This window comes from Cannabis sativa, chromosome 7 (genome assembly GCF_029168945.1).
Source record: "Cannabis sativa cultivar Pink pepper isolate KNU-18-1 chromosome 7, ASM2916894v1, whole genome shotgun sequence".
NCBI lineage: Eukaryota > Viridiplantae > Streptophyta > Magnoliopsida > Rosales > Cannabaceae > Cannabis > Cannabis sativa.
Window position 1 is genome coordinate 58,568,410 of NC_083607.1, and position 16,472 is coordinate 58,584,881.

Consider the following 16,472-nt stretch of genomic DNA (forward strand, 5'->3'; position numbering starts at 1 on the left):
AGTCTGATTAATAATATTTTTTATTATATAGGTTAAATTTTATAGACAATAAGTATATTAAGTATATTAGGTTATTGTTACGTGCATTATCAGTATACTTAGTTATATTTTTTATTTTTATTTTTGTTATGTGTATTTTTAAAATTTTATAAATATATTACATGAAATCACTTAATAATTTTTTAATCTTTTTTAAAAAAAATAATATTTAAAGTTTTAAAAATTTAAAGAAATAAATATAAAGTTTAAAAATATTAAAATTGAACATACTTTAAATATTAAAATAACAATAAACATAATACAGTAGAACCTCTATTCAAGAATAGACTTGGGACTAAGCAAATTATATTCTAATTGAGAGGTTATAACTAAATAGAGTTATACTAGAAAAAAAAAATTAAAATACTAAAAAATATCAATGTAACAATAATAACAATAAATAATTATTAATACTACATTATAATAGAATTATTTTAGAGTAAATATAATAGTAATACATATGTTAAAATTTGGAATAAAATTATTAATTTTATGTAAATAAATTTACAAAACATATGTATATATTTGATTAAGATGTAATTATTCTTATATAGAGGTATATTTTGTTAATACGGGACTTAGAAAATGTATAACTAATTACAATTTAGAGGTTATTCTTATTTATAACTGGCCCAAATTGGGACTTGATTTTTTTATAACAAATTAGAGGTTATTCTTGAATAGAGTATTCTTAAATAGATGTTCTACTGTAATAATATAAATAATATATTAATATTTATATATATTTAAATTAATCTAAAATTAGTATAAGTTTAATTAACCTAAAATAAATAATATTAATATATATTTATAAGACTAGCTATTTGTATAGGTGTGGATCAAATGTCCACAAGGAATATGGCTCTGATACCATGATGAGAATAAGGAGGTTGAGAGGTTCCATATCTTAAAATCAATTGGTGATAAGTGAAGTAGTCCATGTTCTTATATATGACTCAGTATTTTATCATTTATTTCATGTGGGACAGTGTCCCACAATAATGCCTAATAAGAAAGGATTGATTGTCTTGGCCCAATAGTTTAATCCCAAAGACGTATTAGTTTATAAGCCTAGAGCGTATTAGTACATTATGGTCTGTATTAATACTATGTAATATCAAAGTTGATCTTGTTAGTTTTGAGTACATGTGATTAATATTTGATCTTTTATGAAATTGTAGACTATGGCTGCTATAACAGAAGTAGTGAAAAGCAGAGCAAAGAAAATTGATATAGAAAGAAGAAAAGGGAAAAGAAAAAGGGAAGAACATAATAGGGATTTGGTTGATTCTCCTCATCTTCTTGTACTCTCATTAGGAACAGGTGCTGCAAAGAATGTGGGGAAATATGATGTTGACACAGTTAACAATTGGTCAGTTGTTAATTGGATAAACGATCCTATTTGGAATTTGTTTGGGAATCCAGATCGTCCAATCCTTGAAATATTGTTAGATGCAAATGCAGATATGGTTGATCACTACACTACCATGTTTTTTAACTCTTCTCATAATCAGGAAAACTTTCTTCGTATTCAGGTACGTAATTTTATTGAGCATTATTATTAGGTCTAATATGGTGACCAATACTATATAGATATCACGTGTTGCGATTGGTTAATTATCAGTTTTTTATAATATTTATTAAGTTAAATTGTGTGAGATTCGATATTAATTTTGACCAATAACGATATGTCATCTCTTGTGGTGTTTGGCACCAAAAGAGCATTTCTAATGGTAATAATTTTTAAAGGTGCTAAAAAACCTCAACATTATCTAAAAATATAATATTTTATTTTATCTCTTTTTCACATTATTTTTAACACTCTACTCTTACTTTTAAAAACACTTCAATGGTATAAAAGTCTTTAAGAATATTATATTTATACTCTCACACATTATTATCTAAAATATTATTTATTTTAATTATAAATATTGTCACACTAATGTTTTTTTAAAAAAAAAAAAAAAAGATTGCATGACATAGTGGCATCAACATAAATTTATATGATAGCACCTATTTATAGTATCACGATGCGCTTAGGATGTGGGGACCACCTAAGACAATATCAATTTTTGGGACCCTTAATAAATAAGAAATTTTATTTTTTTATGTTTATTTAAGTTAAACAAATATGGTTTTTTGAAAAAATAATAAGAAAATTTTGGAAAAACATTAAAAGGTTACAGGTTACTTTAAGTAGGGGTGGTAATTCGTGTTCGTGTCGTGTCGAGACCCATGTATAACAGGTACATGCTCGATCCGAACACGACCCGTTTAATAATCGTGTCAAAAAAATGAAACCCGAACACGACTCGTTTATAAACGGGTTGACACGACACGACTCGTGTAACCCGTTTATAAGTATATTTTGTTTAAACATGTCAATCAATAACACGTTTATGAAGTATTCAACACGTTTGTAACCCATTTATGACACGTTAAAGTACTAAAATAACTTTAAATAGGTCATTAACGGGTCAATTTCGTGTTAGCCGTGTCAACCCGAACACGACCCGTTTATTAAACGGGTTAGACAAGTCAACCCGAACACGACACGTTTATTAAACGGGTTAGACGAGTCAACCCGAACCCATTTAAGGCAAACCCAAACCCGCTAACTCTCGTGCGGGTTTCGAGTCGTATCATCGTGTCTGACCCATTTTGTCGGCCCTAACTTTAAGGAGGTAATTGGTTACTCTAAAGAGTAACTAGTTACGTACCTTTCTATTTTTTCCAATTTTTTTTTTTAATTTTTGAATTTTTCGAAAAAAAAAAGGTATTCTTGCATACAGTAATTTATAAAATGTGTAATTTTCTCGTAAATAAATTTAAATAAAATAAATTGGCAAAAATATATAGATATATAAATATATATATATACTACATATGAAGACATTAAGGAAAAAAAATGAGACAAATATGGATGAGTCTTCTGTTAGACTTTTATTTGGGCTTACATTAAATTTTATTGGTTTTATTAAAACTTGGGTTGATTGGATAGTTCTTTGCTGTGTTAGCCCATGTTGTTGGTGATCAATTGTTAATGGGCTTAGCATCTGTGAGTAAAGTCTAGGTGAAGCAGAAGTGTGGGCTTTTCTAGTTGACTGAAGCCTTTGATGAGCGAGCCCGGCCAACTAGGGTTTTGTAGCTAAGTCCCCTCCCTAACTCTATAAATACATATTGTCTCATCACAATTGTATACCTTTTGATAATCAGAGAAAATAAACTGCTTCTGATTTAGAGATCTAGGGAGGAAGACTTAGTTGATAGTATTGTACTATCAAATTGGAATAACTGCTGTGGATCAAACAGAGATAATTGCTATGGATTAATCAGGTACACATACTTAATTATCATATACTATTATTGTGTTCTATGTTATATACAAATAGATCTTGGGTTAATTGTTAATTTATTTAACATGTGGTATCAGATTGCCTATTGTATATGATTTAGAACCTATAAATAGTATAATTAATTTGTATATGTTAATTATCCATAATTTCATATCAATTTCGTTATTATTTTATGTGTAATTTTTTGTTTATAAATCTTAAAACTTTAGGGATTTTATTGATCGTTAAATTCTCTATATTATATGCTTGAAATTATTGTCTATATTAAGAGAATTTTAATTTTAAAGTTTTAGGGTTTATATAATTATAATATGAAATTATAATTTGTGTGTTTTGATTTTAGGGTTTTTGATCTAAAATTGATGATAGATTTATTATTATCAATTGTTTAAGATTGTTCCTACATGATTAATTTCGGATTCAAACCGAGATTGGCATTACATTTTTTTTTTATATTGTGTTTTTCAATTTTCGGTTAGATATTTGCCATGAAATTTAGAGATTTACACCTTAATACCCGAAATTAGTAGTGTACATGAATTAGAAATCCATTCCCGAGCAAAACCCATCCAAAATCCCCACCTTTCGACGAAATTTTGGCCGGAAAACTGTTGCAGACCCGAATCGGAGGAACCGGGTCGCGTGACCCGCTTTCAGACCCGACTGGAGGTTGAAGACCACTCCCAGCCGCGAAGCCCACTCGCGCAGGCGGCGCGTGGGGCGCGTGGGGCCGGCTGGGAGGTCCGTTTTCGACGATTTTTTTTTTCAGCGTTATTAGAATTTAATTTCTGATTTTTCTATGATTTTTAATTAATTTTTTGACTCCGTTTAATAATTATTATTATTTTAATGATAATTATGCAGTTAAAAAATTATTAAAAATAATTTTTGATAATTTTTCGAAATTTGTCAATCATAGAAAATTTTTTGGGTTTCTTCTCGTCCCATAAAACATAGTCACTCTCTTATTTAATTTGTCTTGACTATGTAATCTCCACCTATATATTTTTTTTTTTTTATTTCACATCTTTTAATTATTTGTTGTTCTAAAGTTATAAAACTTGGTTGTTTGATACAAAAATAATGTGTTATGGTGGACACTTTATTTTTTGCTTATCAATATAATAAAAGCAATTATATATCTCTTTTGGAAATTTGGTTGAAAATTATTAATTTTCAATGATTGTTTTATCACCAAATTTCACATGTTGAAGAAAATATTATATTTTTGGTTGACTATATGTGTAATTACTTGCCCAAAGGTAGTATTTACATATATTAGTTCACATTCCATGAAGTGAGTTAATATTAAATGTATATATTTTAATTATTTGCCCAAAGGTAATAATTTAAATATATAAATTTATTATTATTTTTTTGCTTGAATTAATACATATTTTTAAGAAATTTATTTGCCCAAAGGTAATAAAATTCTTAAATGATATGTATTTTTTCTTTGTTGTTAACTTCATGAAGGTAGATCATGTGTGTGTTATATTCTCACCCCAAAGGGGAGTTTATAATGACCAGTTGATTCTACAATATTTTCTAATACATTGCTCATATTGCTTATTCAAGTTTTAATTTTTGAATTTTTCAGTCTCCTTTCCTGTGAACAACAATAATGCTTCCATCCATATTTTGAATGCTTCCAACTACAAGACATGGAAACGAGATGTGGAATTTACTTTAGGCATAATGGATTTGGACTTGTGCCTACGAGAAGAAAAACCCGCCGATCTTATCGACTCCAAGATACCGCCGAGAGAACTCATCATGCACAATGGGAAAAGTCAAGTCGTCTCAGTCTTCTTACTATGAAAAGATCCATTCCTGAACATCTATTGAGTGGTTTGCCAGACACTACAAATGCCAAAGAGTTTTTCAATGCTGTAGAAAAATTATACGACACTGGTGAAAACGCTGAAGCTGGACATCTTATGGATGAAATGACAACCATTAAGTATGATGAATTAAAAGGAGTGCGTGATTTTATTCTGAAATTGGTGAATGTTCAGTCTAAGTTGAAAGATCATAATATTCCTCTTCCTGACTCTTTCATTATTCATCGAGCTCTTCATGCTCTTCCTGCCTCTTTCAGCCTAATCAAGATGTACCTACAACACTTACAATCAAACATGGACTATCGCCGACCTAATTTCTCGGTGTGTAGCCGAAGAAAGCAAGCTTAAAAGGGAGAAGAATGAATCTGCTAACTATGTTTCTCACCTCAAGCCCAACAAAGGAAAAGGAAAATTCAAGAATAAAAATGATGGTGCTACTAAACAGAATGGTAATGGTAAGGAGCATAAGAATAAACAGAAGAATAACAACGGAAAGTCCAAATACTCTAATGTGAAGTGTTACTTTTGTGAAAAATTGGGGCATCGGAGAACGGACTGTCACAAATTTAAGACTTGGTTAGAAAAGAAGCAAGCACAATCAGGTAATCCATTGGCATGTGTTTGTTTTGAATCTAATCTAGTTGATGTTCCTATTGATTCTTGGTGGTTAGACGGTGGTGCTACCGTTCATGTTTGCTTCCTTACGGGGGCTAAGGGATCTCGGGAAGCCAAGTGAGAGGGAGTCCAAGCTTAAAGTGGGCAATGATGTTGGAGTTGACGTTATCTATGTTGGAACATTTATTCTTGAATTACAGTCTCGTGATAAGATTATTCTGAACAATACTTTTTATGTTCCTACTTTTAAAAGGAATTTAGTTTCGCTTCCGCTTTTGGTTAAACAAGGATATTCTTTTCATTTTGCAAATGATAATGTTGACATTATGCTTGACTCTCGAATTATTGGAAATTGCTTTTATTCTGATGGTCTTTACAAGTTGTCATTGGCTCCTTTAGATTCCTCTTTTAATGTTGTGAATACTGTGGGTAAAAGACCTCATATTAAGGAAACATCCTTATTGTTATGGCACAAAAGATTGGGTCATATTTCCGGAGAAAGGGTTGATCGTTTAATTAAATCGAAATACTTCCTCCTCTTGATGCTTCGATTGGGATACTTGTGTTGATTGTACTCGTGGAAAATTGACTAAAACAAGAAAGAAGACCGCAAACCGCAAGCCAATCTTTATTGGAAATTATCCACACGGACATCGATGGTCCTTATTCCACCACGTTGTGCGTAAACAAGTATTTTATCACTTTTATCGATGATTTTTCTCGTTATGGATTCACCTATTTAATTAAAGAAAAATCTGACGCCCTTGATAAACTCAAAATTTTTCGAAATGAGGTTGAGAAACAATTAGGAAGAGTCATCAAAGTTGTTCATTCTGATCGTGGAGGAGAATAATATGGTCGTTATACGTAACTGGACAACACATGGGGCTTTTTGCAAGAGTACTTACAAGAAAATGGTATAGTTGCTCAATACACTATGCCCGGTTCACTGAGCAAAATGGCGTTGCCGAAAGGAGAAATCGCACTCTCATGGATATGGTTAGAAGTATGATGAGTAGAACAAATCTTCCAGTAGTTTTTATGGGGTGAAGCACTTATGATCGCAACTTATATTTTAAATCGTGTTCCCAGAAATCTGCTCCCAAGACCCCTTTTGAGTTGTGGACTCGGGCGGAAGCCTAGTCCGAATCATCTTCGAGTATGGGGTTGTCCAAATGAAGTAAAGATTTATGATCCTACTTTGAAAAAGTTAGATCCGAGAACAAATCGCCGTTATTTCATTGGTTATCCAATGCGCTCAAAAGGCTATCGCTTTTACCGTCCCACTCGTGGTACGCGAATTATTGAATCTCGATCGCTAAATTTCGGAATTTGATGTTGTCGAAAAATTCCTTCAACATCTCTTGAAATGGGGAGTCATCTAAAGGAATTTGTATTCCTATGTCATTTTCAAGAGATGATAACAGTAGTCTCCATCCTACTCCAGTTGGTAATGCTCCCATTGTTGATGAATACATTGCTCCCGATATCGAAGATGATGAAGGTCCTATTATTGATGAAGGGCCTATTAATGATGAAGCTCCTATTGTTAATGAGAATCCCGTTATTGAAGAAATTCCAAATTGTGGAAGATGTTATTCAAAACAATGATCAACAAAGAGAAGTTATTCCGAAGTACCTCCTCTAAGAAGATCTCGCAGACAAAAGAAGTCAACAAAGTGTCATGATAATTTTGTTTATCTTGGAGAAGGAGAATATGATATTGATCATTTTGTGGATCCCGTCACTTTTAGTGAAGCACTTAATAGTCCACAATCTTCAAAATGGTTAGCGACTACGGATGATGAGATCGACTCCATGAAGAAAAATGGTGTATGGGAGCTAGTGTTATTACTCGATGGTTTTAAACCAATAGGTTGTAAGTGGATTTTAAAGGCTAAAAGGGATAAAAAGGGACGATTGAAAGGTTTAAAGCGCGTTTAGTGGCTAAAGGCTTTACTCAAAGAGAATGTATTGATTACACCGAAACTTTCTCACTGTTTCCACTAAAGATTCATACAGAATTATTATGGTCTTAGTTGCGCATTTTGATTTAGAGTTGCATCAAATGGATGTTAAAGCTGCTTTTCCGAATGGAGAATTGAATGAGGAAGTCTATATGTCTCAACTCGAAGGCTACAAGGAGAATGGAAAAGAACACTTAGTTTGCAAGTTGAAACGATCCATTTATGGTCTCAAACAGCATCTCGCCAAAGGGTACTTGAAGTTTGACCAGGTTGTGACATCGTTTGGTTTCGTAGAGAACAAGTTTGATCGGTTGTATTTATATGAAGATCGATGGGAGTCGTTATATTTTTCTTGTTCTTTATGTAGATGACATTTTACTTGCCAGCAGTGATTTGTCACTACTAAATGAGACCAAAAATTTTCTGTCTTCCAATTTTGATATGAAAGATCTTGGAGAGGCATCCTATGTTTTGGGGATTGAGATCCATCGTGACAGGAATCGAAAAGTTCTTGGCTTATCTCAAGAAGCTTACATTAATCGTGTGCTCAAAAGGTTCAACATGGATTTATGTAAAGCTGGGTTCGTTCCTATTCCGAAAGGGGACAAGTTCACTAAGCGCAATGTCCTAAGAACGACTTGGAAAGAGGAGCAATGAAGAACATCCCTTATGCAAGTGTAGTAGGGAGTTTGATGTATGCTCGTGTTTGCACTCGACCCGACATAGCTTTCGTAGTAAATGTTCTTGGGAGATATTTATCTGATCCTGGCCTTGATCATTGGGTTGCAGCCAAGAAAGTTTTGAGATATTTGCAAAGAACGAAGAGTTTTATGCTTGTGTATAAGCAGGTTGACAATCTTCGAGTTGTCGGTTATTCAGATTCAGATTTTGGTGGTTGTGTAGATGATTTAAAGTCAACTTCTGGCTATATTTTCACCTTGGCAGGTGCTGCTATTTCTTGGAAGAGTGTCAAACAGACTTTGATCACATCATCTACTATGTATGCTGAGTTTGTTGCATGTTATGGGGCATCTTTGCAAGCTTTGTGGCTGAAAAATTTTATTTCGGAGATACGAGTGGTTGATTCTATTTCCACACCTATGCTAATCTATTGTGATAATAATGCTGCTGTTTTCTTTTCAAAGAATAACAAGATTAGTAGTGCTTCTAAACATATGGAAATAAAGTATCTCACTGTCAGAGACTTGGTCAAAAAAGGAGACATTGTTATTGAAAATTGCAAGACCGAGTCGATGTTAGCTGATCCTCTAACCAAAGGGTTAAGTGCCGTGCTGTTTAATAAACATGTTGTTAATATGGGCATTTTAGAATCTTTTGATCTTTTGGGTTAGTGGGAGTTTTGTTTTCTGTTTGTTTTTAGAAATTATTATTTATAATTTTCTGAATAAAGTTATGAACTACATTTTATGTTTCAATATTTTTTTATTATTGAATGAATATGTTTTCAATTATGTTTTGTTATATTCTCGAGAATGATTGAATTGAAAGCATGTGGTTCATATTGTTGTGATCATTGTCTTTTAAATTTATTTGCTTATTGACAATGATATGTTGTTGGCTTAATTATTTAAGCAAGTTTAGTGACACTTACTTATTTTAAGTGGTGTATGTTTAATTTCACTGGCTTATTTATTAAGCATCACGGTATCAGTGAAATTGAGGACTGATAAGGATATTATGTTATTTTAAATTGATCACATGTTGAACATAATTCCTTACCACACTACTAGACTTATTGACCATGTCGATTTAATACTTTGGTATTTGTGATTATGAATGTCTTTTGTTGAGCTAAAAACAATATGACTGTCATAGTTCATTATCAAAGGTTAAATTGGACCGGTATGTTGAGATGCTATCAGAGAACTATCAGTTTTTAAAGTGGCCACAAATGTTTTCCTGTTGTTCAACCCATGAGTCGTTTTCAAATAAAATTATTTTGATATAATATATATGTATTAAAATCAATGTAGCCCAAGTGGGAGAATGTTAGACTTTTATTTGGGCTTACATTAAATTTTATTGGTTTTATTAAAACTTGGGTTGATTGGATAGTTCTTTGCTGTGTTAGCCCATGTTGTTGGTGATCAATTGTTAATGGGCTTAGCATCTGTGAGTAAAGTCTAGGTGAAGCAGAAGTGTGGGCTTTTCTAGTTGACTGAAGCCTTTGATGAGCAGGCCCAGCCCAACTAGGGTTTTGTAGCTAAGTCCCCTCCCTAACTCTATAAATACATATTGTCTCATCACAATTGTATACCTTTTGATAATCAGAGAAAATAAACTGCTTCTGATTTAGAGATCTAGGGAGGAAGACTTAGTTGATAGTATTGTACTATCAAATTGGAATAACTGCTGTGGATCAAACAGAGATAATTGCTATGGATCAATCAGGTACACATACTTAATTATCATATACTATTATTGTGTTCTATGTTATATACAAATAGATCTTGGGTTAATTGTTAATTTATTTAACATCTTCTTATACTTTTTTATGAGAAAGTATTGATTGAACTTGTATGAATGATACATTAATAAATCGAATTCCTAAAAGAAAGAAAAATCAAACATATGTCTAAATATACACATATATATTCACACAAAAACAAAACTCAACTCATCTTAAAAATAAAATTCAAATCATGCAAACTAAGACCATGTTTAAGACTTTAACCAAGTTTTTAATTCATTTTCATATTTTATATAAATGGAAAAATGACTTACATACCTTTAGCAAAGCTCAATAAACATCAAAATGATAACATATAATATCAATTTTTTTAGAAGAGCAGAGTCAAATTCATGACCTCCACAATGGAGTGTTCTATGAAGTTACCAACTTTGCAATTTCAGAAAGAAAAAAAAAGTTACCAACTATGCTAGATATTATTAGTAGTTTTACATATACTTAATTTACTTAAAAATAGTAATCAATTCATCTTTGTTATAATAAATAGAAATTGGTAATCTGAATGATGTTTATTTTGTAAAAAGTTTATGTGTTAAAAGTTTATCTAAATTTATTTCATACTAAAATTGATTTAAATTTGGATCACAATATAGTATGATGTAAAATTTATTTCACAATAAATCTACTACTTTTACATTTATTTTTATGTCATTTTTAATATTTTATTATTAAATTTAATGATAGCATTAAATTATAAACTTTTTACATTTATTTTTTATTGCTTTTATAATAAAATTATTATTTTTTATATTTTTAATAATAACATTAACTAAGCATTAAATTTTACATCAAATTTTGCAGTGTATTAAATTACAATACTAAAATTTGATACAAATATATTACAAAATCACTTTTTATGTGAAATATAATACAAATTTTACATTCTTAGTTGTTAGTGAAACTCCTAACTCAAAACACAATAATTATATTATATAATTTTAGCAAGCATTGTATATATTAGTTTAGAATTTATGTTGAGAGTGAGTGAGGTAATTGGATTCTCTCTGGTAGATTATTACTTTTGAGAACTTAATAATTACGAATAAAATTATTTTTAGTTGTTACTAAAAGTAAGATTTTTTTTTTGTAATGATGTATGTAATAATACTAACGCTACATGTAGGATTCTACATTACCAAAAGAACTTGCAGCCATGGATAACGCAAGCCCTGAAAACATGGATAAATTGGAGCAGTACGCCAAAGACATGTTGAAGAAGCCAGTTACGCGCCTCAGTCTACCTACCTCTCAGCGTATTATTGTCGATCAAAATCAAACTTACCAACTAGCACTCGATAAGTAATTCGTTAAATTTTTTATTTCTGCATGTTTAATTTTTAATTAATTTAGCAAACAAAGTTAAATAAATGCAAAGTGAGTAGAAAATATTATGCTATTGGGGTCGTTCTTAGTTGAACGAAAATTGATTATTATGAAAACGATAAACTACACAAAAGTTGTATTACGAGTATAAGATGCTTTTACAATGCACTCTACTAAAATAGGTACACTGGTATAACTTCTAACTGTTTCAGCATCTAGAAAAAAAATTTCGTTCATTTTTTTTTATAGTCATGTATGTCATAGTTATTTAAGACATCCTGCAAAATTTTGAGAAATTTAGAATAATTTACAATATAGAATTAAATGTTCAAACTATTTATTTGACATGCATATAAAATAAAAAAGTCACACACGTAACAGATTTTTTGAATCCTATTTTCAGCGTGTTAAAATTTTATCGAATTTCTTAAAATTTTACAAGATATCTTAAATAATTACAACGTATACGATCATAAAAAATAATTCAAACCAAAATTTTTTTCTAGATACCGATACAAATAAGAGTGTATCAGTGCACCCTTTCAAGGGATATATTGTAGAATTTTCACAAACTACTTGGGTTCATTAAAATGATAATATACATTAATTATATATTTCATGATAATTAATAATATGCACATTATAATGGTTGTATTGCAGATTTGCAGAAAAGCTTATTGCCATAAAGAAAAGTCGAGCCAAATTAGCCGACTCGCAAGACTAAGCAATGGTGTTGTCTTAATAGTTTTAATAAAGCTATGATATTTTAGTATACATGTGATTTGTCAAAAATAACATACTTTGAAGTGTTGTGTATTTATTTATACTCAAATCCAACTTAAATTTTTAAGCAAATTTACGGTTGTGTACCAATACCAACTAAATCAAAATTAAGATCTTGACTAAGTTGAAGTTTGGTGTAGTATATAGAGAGGAGTGTGTCAAGAAAGATATTAATCAAGAAACTTAAGTATGAACAATGAAAGAGAATATTTTCACCATTTACCAAAAAAAAAAAATAGTTATGATCACCAAGCCATTTTGATTGACATATAATTAAGTGGAAGTATAAGTAAGGCTTTGATACAATTGTAAATTGTTGTCCTGTACAAGATTTTATTTCTAATCTAAAAAAACTCCTATAAAATCAGGGTTGGAAGTCGGCCCCAAGAGTTGGTAATAGCCTATTGCCTTTATATTTTACTAGTCTTGTTGTAGGTCAAGAACAAGCTTTTAAATGAAAGAAATAAAAATGGCAGAGTTTATGCTCTTTGGATAGTGATTTTGGATCCCCTTCGAGGTCATGTATGTCCCCTTACATAGGGGAAGTGTTGGTGAGTCTCTCTTCAAGAGACGTATCTTTGTTGTGAAGATATCTCAACCGTCCCTTTGATTTTTGGAGATGGTTGAGGTCCGACTCTTACAGGAATATTCTGCTATTTTTATGGGTTTGTAACCACCTTTGAGCTTTATACAAAATTTGAACAATGTTGGGAGAGTATTGAATGTGTAGGTCACGATGAGGGTACTCCTTAGGATATAGCATGACTGTTCGACCTACCTGGTCATGGTGATGGTACTCACCTCAGGATGGTACCCCTGGGGACTCTCTCTTTTGCTCCTCATGTAATGTGTAATGCTTAGCACTAGGTAGTCTTCATAGAGAGAAGACGTATTGCACTAACCATATCGTGTTTAGATGGAATGTGATACTTGGAGATGAGACTGTAGGGGTGAGGGGTATACCCCTAGACTAATTTATAACCTTTGAGTAGATGACTCACCTTTAGGGGAGAGGTGATTGTTTAACCTACAATGGGGTATTTGTCCATTCCTCTCCACGAGGTAGTTACTTTACCCACGCTAGAAGAGTGACTGCTAGACTTACCCATTGGAGTTTGCTGGTAAAATTACTCCATGGGGGTAGTTTCTTTATCTCCCACACGCATAGAATATACTCATGGCATGTTATTACTCACTTTCATCTCATATACTCAAAATTTCATGTTGGTGAATATTGATTTTACATATTCACATTAATTCAGTCTTGACATTCTTGTGCCACGTGTGTGATCATACTTGTCACGTCATCCTTATCAAAATTTTGGTAAACAACTACATTAATTTAGAGTCTTATGAAAATAGTGTAAAATACATGTAAAAGTTTATATCGAATTCCTATTTATCAAAATTTTTACTTTTGGTTCTCACGAGTTGATAATCATTAACAAATAAGAGTATAAATATTTCTGTGAAAATAATCCCATTTATGTTAAAACTACTTTTGATTTGTAAAATTATTTGGAAAGCTTAAAATTCATAATTTTAATATTTCATCTTTTTATGGCACATTTACTACATAGGATTTAGAATCAGAATAAATTAATAGAGAAATATAATAAAATAAATGAAGAATAACCGAAATCAATATTTGTAATAAGTTGTTTACTAAAATTATTTGGAAATAAAATAATAATAATTTATCTTGTTTACTTTATGAGAAAATATAATGAAACGCTTAAATTGACTAAATTATCCTTTTGAGTTAAACTATAGTAGGCGGTAGTTATTTTGTAAGACATATTTTAAAGGACAAAATTGTCATTATATATTTAATATTAAAAAATAAAATAAAAATCATTACCTTTAAATGTCATTCCTTAAAAAAAATTGGTGGGGGAAAATATTCCCTTTCTTTTATGCCTTATTTAATCAAGTTTTCCATCTCTTAATTTTATAAAGTAAACAAATGTGAAGGAATGACTACCTTACTATTAATTAAAATTTGTGTTTTTTAATAAGTTGGGGGTGCTGTTTGAGGATGTTATGACTTTATTGTCTAAATTTCCTGTAGCAGTTTTGTTCCATGTGGCTCATGATAAGAAATTATGCAGCTCATGATTTGGTAAAGCATGCCCTTCGGTTAGACTATGAGCTATCCTAGTTCGAGAAGGTACCACCGCCGATTGTAGATTGCTCCATTGTTAATCATGTGTGGTTTTCTAAATTTGACACAAAAAATGAGTTTGTGATATATTTAATCTACTGTTTACAATTATGATCCAATGCACAAAAAAAATTGATTATATTGATGGTCATATGATATTTAATGAGGATACACATAAAGTATTATTTTTTTTTAGTTTTTTATTATTTAAATACCAGTAACATAGTAAATAAAGAATGTAAAGTTTAGTGAAACTCAATGAATCATAATAATTAGTTACATTATAGTAAATAAAAAGGAATAATTACATAAGACACCATTTTTTGTAAAATATTTACATTTTTACGTTCAAAGAATATTTTTTTACATTTTTACGGTTTTCCAAAAAATAACACGAAAACAACATAAAATCAACAAGAAAACAACATAAAAGTAACATCAAAATAATAACAAAAAAACAACAAAAAATAAAATACATATAACAAAAAATTAACAACAAATGAACAAAATTTTAACATAAAAGACCGTATTTTATATAAATAAAATCAAAAAAATCGTAAAAATATTCAAAATTCCGTGAAACCGTATTTTTGTTGTTTTTTTTTTTGTTGTTTTTGTGCATTTGTGAAATTAACCCAAATAAAAAAATAGCATTTATTGTGGGCTAAATTTGTCAGAGTATTATATCTTGTCATATTTGACACAACTTTTAACATATGCCAAATTTAGCACGTTTTTTAGAATACTATTAAAGTAGTAAGTGTGCTAAAATATAACAATACATCACCTTTTTGTTACTCTATGAGAGATATTTTTACTTATTAGTAAACATACCATTAGTTAATTATAAAAAAATGGGATGATTTCAAAAAAACACAAAAATAACAAACAAAAAAATACAAAAATATTGTTTATATGAATTTTTAATATTTTTACGATTTTTTAAATTTTATTTACATAAAATATAATTTTTTTTATATATTTTTATGTTGTACTTTATTATTTTATTATTGTGTTATTAATTTTTTGTTATTTGTATATTATTTTTTTATGTTGTTTTATTGTTTTGTTACTTCTATAATTTTTTTTTTGTATATTACAAAATACCGTGAAAATATATAAAAAAAATTTGAACATAAAAAAGTAAAATTTTATTTTATTTAATTATTAAAAAAATTATAAAAGAAAGAAAGAAAGAAATCCTTATAATAAATAATTTAGAAAAATTTTATAATGCACCACCTTAAAATAGATACATTGATACATCTCTATCTGTTTTAGTATCCGAAATAATGTTTTAGTAATTTTTTTTTATGGTCATGTAAATTATTGATATCTTGTAAAATTTTAAGAAATTCGAAAAAGTTTAACACATCGAAAATTGTGTTCAAACAATGTGTTGCACGCAGGGCCAGCCTTGAGAATATATGAGCCTAAGACGAATTAAATTTGATTTGAACTCATGACCTAAAATAATATTTCATCCACCTCAACCAACTAAACTATGAATATTTATTACTTACAATACACTTAAATTTTACTTAAATAAAAGTCTGATAAAAAATTTTATTTTTTTATTTTGGTCCCCCAGAAAGTGTGGGCCCTAAGCAGGGCCTAGCCCGTCTATGTCTAGGGCCGGCCCTGGTTGCAAGCGTGACTATTTTATTTTATACGCGTGTAAAATAGACGGTTTGAACATGTTTTCTATATTGTAAATTATGTCAAATTTCTTAAAATTTTATAAAATATCTTAAATAGGTATAACTTATATGAATATGAAAAAAATTGAACTAAATTTTTTTTCTTCATGCTAAAATAAGTAAAAGGTACACCAATACATTTCTAAAGGAAGTGCATTGGAAAATCATCCAATAATATATGATTTTGTAA

The 16,472-nt window shown here is 30.0% G+C and overlaps 1 protein-coding gene across 2 annotated transcripts in view; it reads left to right on the top strand.

Annotated features, from left to right (window-relative positions):
• The window catches only part of LOC115696751 (patatin-like protein 1), a 43,632-nt gene extending 31,142 nt beyond the window's left edge, over positions 1–12,490 (top strand). For both annotated transcript variants that reach the window (XM_061119038.1, XM_061119039.1), the window contains exons 6-8: positions 1,221–1,574; positions 11,436–11,611; positions 12,296–12,490. In XM_061119038.1, the coding sequence (XP_060975021.1) occupies positions 1,221–1,574; positions 11,436–11,611; positions 12,296–12,359 (594 nt within the window). In that variant the 3' untranslated portion in view covers positions 12,360–12,490. The remainder of the gene's footprint in view (positions 1–1,220; positions 1,575–11,435; positions 11,612–12,295) is intronic.
• The last annotated feature ends 3,982 nt before the right edge of the window (positions 12,491–16,472 follow it).